This window comes from Scomber scombrus, chromosome 12, assembly GCF_963691925.1.
Source record: "Scomber scombrus chromosome 12, fScoSco1.1, whole genome shotgun sequence".
Taxonomy (NCBI): Eukaryota; Metazoa; Chordata; class Actinopteri; order Scombriformes; family Scombridae; genus Scomber; species Scomber scombrus.
This window is the reverse complement of record NC_084981.1, coordinates 22742214-22754970: the sequence shown is the minus strand read 5'-3', so window position 1 is coordinate 22754970 and position 12757 is coordinate 22742214. Positions and strand designations below refer to the sequence as shown.

The window sequence follows — 12757 nt, the reverse complement described above, 5'->3', positions numbered from 1 at the left end:
GGACAGACACTGATCCGGTTATAGCGCACAGGACAGGCGGGGGGAGTTGCGTAATTGTGCGCACCCGCTGCTGTACAGCATCACAACGAGGGACCAAGAGAAGTTGGCGTGAAGAGTTTATCATAGGACAAAGCCGCGGGCGATGCATCCATTGTCGGACACGATGCTGTCTGGATAAGCTCGTCTCTTGTTTACTTGCTGATTTATAGTACTAACCTGCGTTTAGGTGTTAAATCAGCCCCCCTATTTTAAGATTTTCTAACGCACATAGCAAAGAGTTGGGACATATTTTGGAATACGGCGTTAATTTGCAATTTCTGTTCTCTGTTGTTGTTTACATTGTGCTTTTAAATCGTTAGTTTGGCATCATTTGACGCCTCACTCGAAAAAAAGGCGCATCTACATTATTTGTGATTTGCGATAATTGAAATAGCTCGTCAATTATAGTGCGTTAAATACATGAAGTAATCAGGTTATTCGTGTATCTAGTGTAAATCCATTGCAGCCTACGTCAAAGATTCGCTTTTTACAGGCGTCTATGGGTCATTCGGGGACATTTGAAATCGCAACATGGCTGCAAAATCACATCCTGGAAAGTGCGTGTATCACAGAGAGAGTAAGAGCGAGAGAGAGAGAGAGAGAGAGAGAGAGAGAGAGAGAGAGAGAGAGAGAGAGAGAGAGAGAGAGAGAGAGAGAGAGAGAGAGAGAGAGAGAGAGAGAGAGAGAGAGATATGCAGTGTCTGAACTGACGACAGATTCAATGATTGGAAGTCAGGTGATGAATAAATGAAGCTTAGAGCATCATCTATGCGCAGCAGGTGCAGCGCTCACCTGTCAGTCGCTCCCTTGTTGGATTTAAATTAACCCGGAAGTCTTTTAATGCTCCAGACGTCTGTCTACCAATTATCCCAAGATGCAAGGCAGCTGAAGAAACAGCAGGGAGGCAGGATTTAGATAGCAGATAATATCCTTATACAGATGTGTCATGACTTTATTACAGCAATGAGCTAAACTGCTTTCAGTAAGATTGTGCTTTTCCCTGCTGAACCTTTTTTTATGAGAATATTTATTATCTATGAGAATGTCTTTGTGCATTATTACAGTGAATGAATGTGTGTGTGCTGTATTTGAGGTTTATACCATTATCATCCTTTCATTGAGCCTGCAAGGGGGGTGAGACTGAATTATCTTAAATACGTTTATGATCTTATTTCTACTTAGTTTAAGCACTTAACTCTCTAAGTTTGAATCACTTACAGATTAGTTTTATTATATTGCATGATAGCTACGTTTTATTTGATTAATAAAAAACACTCCAGGAAGTAGAGGTTACGTCATTGAAAAAAAAACTACTCCCACAGGCAGGTGTAGTAATTATTTTAATTCAATTCAATTCAAATCACATTTTAAAGCATAAGGTATGAATTATCACCCAATTCTGTGTTAGACCTCTTTAGCAAACCTGTTACCACAGGTTTTATACTTGTTTTTATTTGGAAATTATGGTAAACCTAACCCTATTATGGCATATATAACGCCTGTTATCTGGGTCAAAACAGGAGGGTTAAAGTGAATATCCCACAAATACAGAGATGTGTAAGGCTAGTGTGATGTTTTCCCCCATCTACACATAGCTGAGATAATGTATTTAAGATATAAGTAGGCTAAATTAATGTTATGAGTGGATCATCATTCAATTGTTGGTTAATTTCTTTACTTCATCAGTGACCTAAATAAGTTATTGGATTTTTTTTTTTTAAGTACATTGTGCCTTTAGTCAGCTGAAAGTCTGTGACAGGTTGTATAATGAACTAATCAACATAAAATGCATTTGCATATGATTTATTTACAGTACATGACAGAGATTTGAGACATTTTTCTGGAATGTTTTTACAATGATTACCCTTTTAGTACAGTATATGTATGATACAAAAGTCCCTTTATTTTCTGTGCGTGGGGGGGGGGGGGGGCTAACGTAAAACTGAAATAAGAGAGCAGTAACGTAAGGATTTTTTGAAAAAGAAAAAAAACATGATATGAGAGTCTACAGTCGTGAATGGTATAACCCCGTTTAGGTTAATGTAATAAGGCACAAGTAGAATACATCATAATGTGGGTTAAGGGTGCTACTTGTTGACAGAAATGTTTCCCCTTGTGGTTTAGTTTTGATTGACCTTGCTATTGTCATAATGTATAAAGGGACAGGATGTATACAGTAAAATACTCTTGTGACTTTCACATATTTTCAGATTACCACTGTCTGAGTTCATTTTAAAAGTAATTCTTAGTTTATACTTTAAAAATTGAGGATACAAACCTCAATGCGCTAGATCAATATGTCTGTAAAAAGTAAACACATATCCTTTTTTCAATCCTTCTGTCACTTAAGATACCTGAGAATTGACACAGAGAGTGCAAATCTTGTTAAGTCAGTAACTGTGTCCACCAGGAACATCTTTAATGCACTTTTTTCCCCTCTCCCTTCATTAGAAAGGTGTCAACAGCACCAATAGCTTAACATCTTAGTGTTACATACTGCAAACATGTCATTATTAACCATGCTTTCTACTTTGATCCCATAAGGACCACTATCTAAACTAAAAGATGTGCCTGGTGGACATAATCGGTTAAGACAATACATATTATTAACATAAAAATAGAACCATTAAAAAAAATCCCTTAACTGCACCATACGTCAAGTAAATACAAAGAAATGATTTGTTTGGAATCACATGTAGGACAAAAACTTGTCAATAATTTCAAGGAGGCTTCACTGTAAGGCGTTTCCTTAAGAAGTTGCGTAGTCATGGTGTTCTCTCAAGAAAGGCGTTAACGTGCCTGTGTAGTTTGGGATGGCTGTTGGGGGGAGGGGCACTTGAAATCAACAATTACTGGCACTTAGTTATGAATTTTGTGTCATCCCAAACGTTACATACACAAAAGAAAACACCAGTCTTAAGAGTGTAGACTTCTACTATGGCAATAAAACTCAAAAGTGTTTACAGTGGGTAAAAAAACAAACAAAAAACCTTAAAGCAGAAGTGCTTTGGGGGCAGAACTGACAGTTGAGCCTAACCAGTTTGTTAACTAGCAAACCAGAACTAAAATTTTAAAAAGGAACTAAAATTGGGAGATTTTTCTGTCACAGCTTATTTACAACGGTATTCATGATGCTTAACAATCAACAAACTAACTTTGGCTTCCTCTGATACCTTTTTGAGATACATATTATGGTTGTTTTGCTCTGCTTAATTGCCTCAAAAGCACATCTGCCTCTGCTTCATTAAAACTGCAATTTGGTTTATTCATTGCTGTGGCTGTAGGCTCATCGGTCTTCAGACTGTTGGGTACCCACAGTCACAGTAAAGAACATCTTTGAAGGTATTACAGCTGTAGCTCACTGTTAGTTAGCTGTATCAACACATCTGGAACGCATCTCTAGCTGAAATTACCCATTGATTGAGACTTTTCCATTTCATGATTCAGACGTGTCAATTGGATGAGCCCGGTACTCGTCCTCTGTGTCAGTCTCCGTGAGCGGAGTGGGATGTGCGGACAGCCCAAGGCTGCACATTTCCTCGGCCAAACAGGGTGTAAACAAATGCTCCAAACAGGTTGATGCCAGCAGCGATGAAGAAGACAGTCTGCCACTCTTCTATGGTGTTCTGGAGGACAGTCAGTACAGTTCATGATGAGTATTGAAGTAAATAACACAAGTGTAAGTAAATGTATTATTCATGCATTATTATGTCTATTCTCTGAAACATTTGCACGGAATATTTCCTAAAATCACTGATGCCCCACATTCAACTTTATAGGGTCAAAATGTTACAATTTATTTCCTGGTTTTGAAAATATATTAGAAAGATTCCTCTAATTGTCTTTTCAGCAAATAATGTTCATTCGTAGTTGGTGACAAAATGGAAATTGTCACAAGTAACGGGACATCCCAAAAGTTAAATTTTGGTTTTCCAGATTGATGATTTAAAGCCAAACCTGACCATTGACCTCACTGAGGGCAGGAAACGGAAATTTTCTCAAACAATCATGAACACACACACTTGAATATTTAGCTGAAAATATGAAACATTACACTGTACAGTATATAAGGGCATGTTAGGGCTGTCCGAAAAGTAACTTTCATTTAAAATTGTATGTTTAGGTAACTCATTTAAACAAGCTTAAGCACAATGTGAAGTTTTATTTTTTTCATCTTCATTTGGTTAATCAAACACCATTTAGTTATTTGACTAACAAGCTGTTTATACTCAACTGTGTGGTGAGGCCAAATCTGTAATATTCACATCAGTTCAGTGCATTATTATAGAGGAGTGACTACATAGAGTCCTATTTTTGTTTGTTTGTTTGTTTTCAGCATCCACATAGAAGTAGATGTTATTTCCAGAACAATAAATGACATTTAAACTGCCGTACCACAGTCTTCTTCACAGAGGAGATGACAATCATCAACACACTAAGCATAGTTGTTGCTTTTTATGGAGGACTATGTGTGCCCCCTGGTGGCCAACTATTAACATAGTAATCCTGTGCTAACTAAACCAATTAAGACAGGAAAAGGAGCATCAAGCCACAGCAGGGATACCATCTGTTTAACCAGGGACACTGGAGGTCAGGACACCCAGAGTGACCTCTCTCTTTGTGTGTGTAAACAGCAGCATACATCCTCCATGTGAAAATTAATGATGACCCAAAGTTTGTGTGACAGTAACGGCTCTGTTTCATCTCAAAGAATCAAACCCACCATACAGGCAAGTTAATAAATACAGTGAGAGTGAATGTGTGTTTCTTACATTTATGGTGAGGGCTCTCCCAATGACTGGTCCCACCATGCCAGGAATGGTGGCAAAGGTGTTGGTGATACCCAGCAGAATACCAGCATACCTACAAGGATAAATGTAAATGATGTTAAATGCTGTGAGTACCTCCAAGTGTTAAGTACAGTGACACCAAAGCTTTAAACTTAACAACTTTGACCAGGTGTAAACTTTATCCGTTTATACCTAGAAGAGAGAATTAACACCTTTTACAGTCAATGTGAAACAGAAAGTATCTTGGTGACTGAATATATTACTCTTACATGAAGCAATATTCATGTACTCTGAGGATTTATGGTTATGTCACAAGAAGAAAATTACACGTTAAATATTGCAATATTCAGATTCTTAAATTTAGAAGCTAAAATAGTGACGCAGGATTACACAATTACTTCAGTGTGATTGTTTCCCACTATGGTCACTTCTGCATCTTTCACATTCAGTGTCAAGACAGCAAGATAAATACTGGGAACCAAATATGGGCAAAGATATTCACATCCTCAATATGAAAAAGGGTAACACCTATTCCTCCAAGAAAAACTACTTAAATGAAGAGTTAGCTTATTCACTATTAAATTATACTAAGGATGGAATTATAATTTGTTTATGTGATGTATCTGATTCCCCGTAACTTATCTTTATATTTCTAGATTTTGGTGATAGAAGGGAGCAAGACATACGAAGGAGCGATGTCGAGGTGGTTGATGTTGAAGCCAGAGGCAGACACTCCGCCCAGAGCGGAGGAGATGGTGAGGAAGGTCAGAGCCAAGGTGTAGTCACAGCCTGTGTATCCTGCTGCCACCAGGAACACTGCCGGCCCGATCATACCTACAAACACACACACACACACACAGACACACACAGCTGAAAACCTCTCCAGAAGTAGTAGACGAGTTATTTTGGATGTCCAAGTCAAGAGCTGTATCTCGGCTTCAGAAACCAACACAGTCTGTGATGTTGCGACTGCTCACCAATGACGGAGAAGACCTTCCTGACGATGACGGTGGGGTATTCGCATGTTTCCCGCAGGTAATCAGCAATCTGACCACTCACCACGGCCATCACAGCGCAGCCCAAGTAAGGAAGAGCTGAGAGCATACCGTTCTGTTGTGGGCAGATGGAGACAATCACACATAGTTTGAATATTTATGATTATATAGTTTTATCACTGAGAAGAAATCAATGTACAAGCAGAATAACATCATTCTGTGATGCTGAATGCTTTCTAAATAATGTTTTGATGAGTTGTAAGTTCTTGTTTTGGTTGACTCATCTAGCTCCCTTTCAGTTACATACATTATTATTACTAATGTATACTTAATGACAAATATTTTTTAAGAATACCAAAATAACTGGCTCTCACATCCTGACTTGAAGATACTCAAATTTTATAATCAGATAACCCTTACATTGCTTATATATATATATATATAATATATGTGATATGTGATATTCACACCTGCTGAATGCTGAAGCCCAGTATGTTGTTCATATAGGTTGGCAGCAGGGTGAGGAGGGTGTAGAAGGTCCAGTTATATGAGAAATGAGCAACGACGATGGCCCACAGCGGTCCAGATGTCACTATTGATCGCCAGGGGATGTAGCCTGATGAGGTGGACAGCTGGAACAGATTTAAGGTCTGGATCAATACATGGACCTTTAAAAAACAGAACTACATGTGGTCTTATGTACCAGAATTACTGGGGAGATTTTTGTTCAAATATATGCAAAAAATAAATCACTTCATACTAATAACATGTCTTTTTATGTCTCAGTGAACTAATCATTATTCAGGACATTTTTCTTCCATAATATCACATTCATTTTATTTCTTATTATTTTTCTTGCTTGCTGGTGGAGCTTTAAGGTTGCTTCAGATTGTCACTGAACATGTACAGTAACTGCAGACTCACTGTGAGAGTTGTGACCTGACAGCTGAGTAAGTCAGATAAGACAATATAGTGGTGCAATACACTGAGATTATGTAACGATAGTATCTTATAACTATGCTCGACCGGAAATGCCTGCGAGCACTCTGCTGCTATTCTCAGCAAAAAAGTAAAGAGTAAAAGTAAACAGTAAAAACTGTCATATGACAAAGGGGTAAATAGGGACATAATCTACATTATTTTAATATAAACACCTATATATTCATAAAGAAATGCAAACAATTATGCTAGTACTGAACTTGACAATGACTCTACCCTTAAGTTTGCATAGGTTTATGGAAAAGGTTTATATCTTTTTATTCATTTTGTATCACTGGTGAAACATTTAATTTTTTTTAAATTCAGGATATAAAGTGTAGTGTCGGGTGTTACCTCATTCTTCAGTGAGTTGGTGATGTAGAGTCTCTCTCGCTCTGAGATCCGTGGGTGAGTGTTTGGACTGTCGAACACAAGAAAGACCCACAAGACAAACCACACCAAACCAACGGCACCTGGACACACACACAAAAAATCAAGCGTGCACTCATTATACCACAGCTCAGCACTGGTGGCCTACATTTATCCATCATAAACCCTGAATCAGGTTAAAGATTAAACACAGTCAGCAGATGGATTATGGTGTGCCGTTATATTTGGTGGGTCTACGTGAAACTGCCTCTGACGGCTGCCCAGTGGCCGAGATATGGAACTAAATTAGCCAAACAAGCAGGAAAAAGTGTGACTTGTGCAATGTTTCCAACTGCAAGTATGTTTTCTTGCTAAATCATTATTTCCACAGAACAACAAAGAGTAAAGAGGAACAAAGGAACAGACGCTGGAAACAGCTCATCTGGAAAGGAAACAGTGGTAGATAAGTAGTATAGTGGTAACAGCGGAGAGGTTACTGGAGGTTAAATAAATATGCATGATTGGCAGCCACTTCATTAGACACTCCGTTATGTTTCCCAATCAGACAAGATGAGACATCATCTATTTTGTGTATGTATGTTTTTCCAGTATTGCCCTGATGTGACGTTTCTATTAATATCAGTAATAGCATATTCATGACCTAAAATCATTAAAGTTTTCCTCACTAATGAAGTCAGAAAACTCGGCTTGTGCAATCATAAACAAAAGTTCCCCATGTTTTAACATTTAGACTAAAATCTAGCACATTCTCGAATGCTAAAATACAGATGATTTTTTCTTATTCCTCTGGATAATTATCCAGATTTATATGATGTGACCTCAAGATATTTACAAAAGTTATAATGGACGGTGCAAGCTGAACATGTTCCAGTGATCTAAATGTCAGGTTTCTTAATCCAAAGCATATCTCATTTTTGAGCCTCTATTTTGCCCTGATGGAGGAAGAAATCCACCATTGAAGCTTCAGAAACATTATGTTCTATGTGAACGATTGAAAGAAACAGACAGAATTCAATGAAGTTGCTAAAAATGTTGTGTTTTGTGTGAGGTGCTTCACCACAATCACAGGCCCATTTTACGTTGCTAGCTAGGTATCAGGTGATGCCCATACACAGCTACCAAAAGGTAAAATAACTCAAACTAATCAATTATAACAAAGTATATGCGTAGATGTCAGCCATCTAAATTTCGTTGTGGGTCACCTGAAACTTAGAGACAACACCCCTCCCCACTCAGCCAGTGACAGCCCCAAGGTTATTACCAAATACATAGAAGACGTAGGTCCAGTTCAGGTAGAAGCAGATTTCACCAGAGAGAGGAAGAGCGATCACCGTCCCCAGCTGGGCTCCTGCGATGGGCGAGAAAAGAAACAATCTGTATCTCACAGCTGGAAGCACACAGTGTACCTATTTAATGATGAATACACAGACGTGTCAAATTTAATTTAGGTTTACACCAGCAGTCATGTGACAGACAGTGTGGTGAGGCAAGTAAGTGGCCCGACTCTTAAACACACAAGTTTACACTGAGAAAGAAACGTATGTGATACTCAATACTTTATTAATCCATTATCACATTATCACTACTCGTTTAAAATTGCAACAATTTATAAATAAACTGACAGGTGCTTTTATGTATATCAGCCTTTGTGTCTGTGTACCTATGTAGGAAATGGTGAGCAATCGACTCCTCTCCATAGGCGGAGCCCACGCGGCCCACATGGTATACATTGCAGGAAATGTGACTCCCTGAAGACGAATACAAGAAGTACATCAACAAGAGTGCACAAAAAACACATCTATCCATACTTATAAAACCATCTGTATTCATTTGTCTTGTGCCAAAACTGGTTCATTTAATGTTGTCAGTACATCTTGTGTTTTTGGCACAAACAAAAAGGTTGCACAAGTAATTTCAGCTGCACTGTTGATATTGTCCTGTCCTCATAGCAGAATTATTCCAGACCGCCTACCTCTCCGATCCCCTCTAGCACCCTGACAGCGATGAGGTAGCTTGCCCCCAGATCAGCAGCTATAGGGGTAAGCAGTGTAAAAATTACAGTTCCCAGGATTCCCAAGCCCATTAGCCACTTGGGTCCGAAGCGGCCGGCCAGGTAGCCCCCAGGGATCTGGGTCAGGATGTAGCCGTAGAAGAATGAGCCCAGGATCCAGCCCTGTGTCGCGGAGTCCCAGTCGTACAAACTGGCCTGTGAGGGGAGGGGTGAGAGCAGCTGTATTAGAATTTAAACTACATTAAATATTATTATACGGCATATGTGTCTAATTATGTGTCTCATTAGTCACTCTCTGTATTTGTGGCATATTTTATGTCTGATAATGTGTAATTACTCTTCAGAAAGTCATATTTTTTTTCTCTCATACACACAAAAACACTTTAGTACAATAGATATAGACATGATTTCATTTTTGAATTGTGTTCTGGTCTTTTTTATGTCACGTCTGTGAAGTAGTGGTCAGTTCTAATCTGATATAATAACAGTTAATGCATTTCTGAATGATTGATAGCAGTTGTCCATAAATCAGAACAGATTTAATTTTTGTCCCTTTGATGTTAACTGGGCATGATTTGCCATGTTTGCCATTTGTGTCGACTATAATGTTTAATTTATGTTTTTAAATGTGTACCCTGAGGAGGACTAAATGTGCTTTGGGGCACAGCTAATGGGGATCCTAACAAATAAACAAAAACCATAAAAAGACAAATAAGGAAATGGTTGAATTTGGGCACACAGCCAGAATATCGTTTAGTCTTTGTTCCTTTTTTCCCCAAGACTGACAAACTGCTGGATATCAGATGTCATCACCAGTCTGCTGAATCATGTAATTCTGATATGTGTGGTGTTGTTTGAGTATTATGGAAGAATGGGCTGTGGCATTACGTTGTTTTGTGGCACAACATTTTTCTAAAGGTGCATTTTAAAGGTCGCCAACACAAGTTATGTCAGTCTGAAATAGGTACTGGTGTGACAGGCTGGGCTTTTTTATGTGTTTTAAAAGGTTTTTAATGGAACAAACAACAACAGGAAGACAAATGAAAATAAATACTCAAAACCTTTCAGGTGACAAATGCAATTATCTGGCTGAATGTCCTGAAACTATGCACCAAAGTGTGTTTAAACAATCCCAAACATGCACAGCTCAGCCACTTTCATCAGAGCTACTTCATGTATGACATCATGCAGGCATACTCAGACATTACTCACCGTGTGGTTGTGTTTGGGCCGTGCAGGGCTGGGGTGGGCCGGACACAATGAGCCGCTGTGGTTGACGTTGGGTTGGTGGGTGGAGTTTAGCATTTCCACCATAGCCACACTAAGGTTGACACGCAAGGAATAGACCACGAAGAAGCCATAAGAGGAGAGCAACGCCAGGCCATAGCGTGATGAACAGCACACAGGGGCTACAGGGTGAGAAACAGAGAGAGATAATGACACCAGTTTAGCAGATGATACAGTATGTGTGCTGTATTCACCAGTCACACTTGATGGATACGGTGCGTTGCTATGAACAGGAGCATTTAACCTGCAGATTCTGCAGTGGAGCGTGAGCACTTTATGGTACAGTGACAGTAAAGACATTAGGGATAAAAAAAAACATCAGGTGACATTTACTTTCCTCAAAGTGGATCTGAAACATTTTGTAAACCAACGAAGTGGTTCCCAAATATGAAAAGGGAAGTCGATATTGCAAAGTAAAAGTAAAGTAAATGGTCATCACAAGTTCAAACAACCAAATGTTTTATCCCTCAGTTTGAAACCAATGAACCAAACTATCTAACTCTATGTAAAGTAGTGGAAACTAGCTCCACCTCCAGCAGCCACGACATTAACATGCTGCTTTAACACTGATGATTTCATACATAATAATATATCAATCAGAGGGGACAAACTTGTGAAGATATGTAATGGAGGCAAGATATTTTACAGTTTAAGAATTAAGAAACTTAATTTTTTAAATCAGGAAAAAATGATTAAATACATATAAAATGCAAAACTAAATTAATGTAAAAATCAACACATATCGGACTACATAAACAGGGTGGGGCTCTAGACCGAACCACTACTTATACTGCAATACTTTTACGTACAATTATTCATGCAGGACTTTTACTTTCATCACTGTATTGGTAAGTAAAAGGATCTGAATACTTCTTCCAACACTGAAATAATTACACTTTAGTTCATGATAATTGGAATTTGCATAAAATACAATAACTTACAGACTTCATTCAAATTGCTGCTACTACTTTGCTCATGTTACACCTGCAAAACAATAGAAGTCACATCAAGCTATACTGACCTTGTCCAGCAGTTTGCATGGCTAACCTTACATGGTTAACATGATTTATGGGTTAATTTCAACGAACCATGTTTAAATAATGCAAATTACCCAATACAGACCTGCACAAAGACAATATAAAATGTTTCCCAGAGTTACAGCTGTCATGTCTGAGCAACAAAGACACTGTAGGTGGAAGTTTCCAACAGTTCGTGTCTTTAAACTGCAGACTTGTAAACCGGTATTTCACTGAGCAACAACGATATGTAAACATCAGCTCAGGTAGTCTTGTGATGTATGAGCTACTGTGCGCAGATGTAAAAAAAAAAAAAAGAAAAAAAAAAAAAAAAAAAAAACAGTGACTCATGCCACATCAAATGTCACGAAAGCTCAGGTGTGGAGAGGAGAAAAAAAACATTAAAACAAGTTTAACTAGGGCTCACCTAGAGTTTAAACCAACCAGGAAACACCTTTTGGTAACTAGATAAAGTAGATATTTTCGGTGAAATAAGTGAAGTGAACTAATACAGGCAGGTGCAGAGGAGTAAGACACAATTAAATAAGCAAACAATTTAATTAGTAAATTAATAACTGCATGAGATTATATTTGTTCATGTTTATGTTAAAGTAAATAAATCATAAATTAGAAGAATTTTGCCTCCTTTCCACTGAAACAACGCAGCATATGTTTGAACATATGTTAATTAAAGTGACCCTCGCTTATTGTTAGCTTAAGCTACGTGGATAATTTTCTTTTTCACCTCTCTGGACTCTGTCTTCATTTCCCCGGCGTAGCAGCGGTCTCTCCTGATCCTCTCCCTCCGTATCCGACCCGTACCTCTCCATTTGTCAGCTCTCTACTGCATCACACACTAAAAAAAGCTAACAACAAGCAGCAGCGGAAAGCTTTGTGGACACTACGGTCAGCTGAGCTCATCTACACACCACTCCTGATATATTTGTTTTAATTCCTAGGATGGCGAAGGCATGACCCGCCCTACTCTGCCTCTGATTGGCTTGTGTTGACCAATCACACGCCTCACGCCTAAATCTAAACAATCCAATCGAAGAAGGCAGCGCGTACTAGCCAATCAGAGGCAGAGTAGGGCGGGTCATGCCTATGCCATCCTAGGACAAAAACATCGGCAGGCAGGCTCATTCAGACTGCAGTCATGTGACGAGTGTCTCCACACCGGAAGTAACGCAGACAGATTTATTTATTTATTTATTTACTTTAAAAGAGACATTGATATGTAGTTCTTGTTAT

The 12757-nt window shown here is 38.6% G+C and overlaps 1 protein-coding gene across 3 annotated transcripts; it reads right to left on the bottom strand.

Moving 5' to 3' along the window:
• Positions 1-1724: 1724 nt before the first annotated feature.
• slc17a5 (solute carrier family 17 member 5) lies at positions 1725-12395 on the bottom strand. 3 transcript variants are annotated; one of them, XR_009927027.1, is made up of 12 exons: positions 12252-12395; positions 10416-10612; positions 9165-9398; positions 8853-8940; positions 8454-8540; positions 7157-7275; positions 6295-6456; positions 5807-5939; positions 5516-5663; positions 4812-4902; positions 2454-3665; positions 1725-2420 (listed from the first exon to the last, which is right to left on the bottom strand). XR_009927027.1 is itself a non-coding variant. In XM_062430804.1 (11 exons), exons 1-11 carry the CDS (start codon positions 12334-12336, stop codon positions 3525-3527), a joined length of 1326 nt encoding a protein of 441 aa, XP_062286788.1. In that variant the 5' UTR covers positions 12337-12395; the 3' UTR covers positions 1726-3524. The 3 variants fall into 3 exon arrangements, 2 of the variants coding, with proteins under 2 accessions (XP_062286788.1, XP_062286787.1); XM_062430804.1 differs by having other exon boundaries at positions 1726-3665; positions 5516-5597; positions 5900-5939; XM_062430803.1 differs by having other exon boundaries at positions 1727-3665.
• Positions 12396-12757: the final 362 nt, after the last annotated feature.

Coding starts and splice junctions, on each gene's coding strand:
- slc17a5 (XM_062430803.1), bottom strand. CDS start 12,336: ATGGAGAGGTACGGGTCGGATACGGAGGGAGAGGATCAGGAGAGACCG. Junction 7,276..8,453: donor CTACGTCTTCTATGTATTTG/GTAATAACCTTG, acceptor GTGTGTGTCCAG/GTGCCGTTGGTTTGGTGTGG. Junction 4,903..5,515: donor CACCTCGACATCGCTCCTTC/GTATGTCTTGCT, acceptor TTATCCTTGTAG/GTATGCTGGTATTCTGCTGG.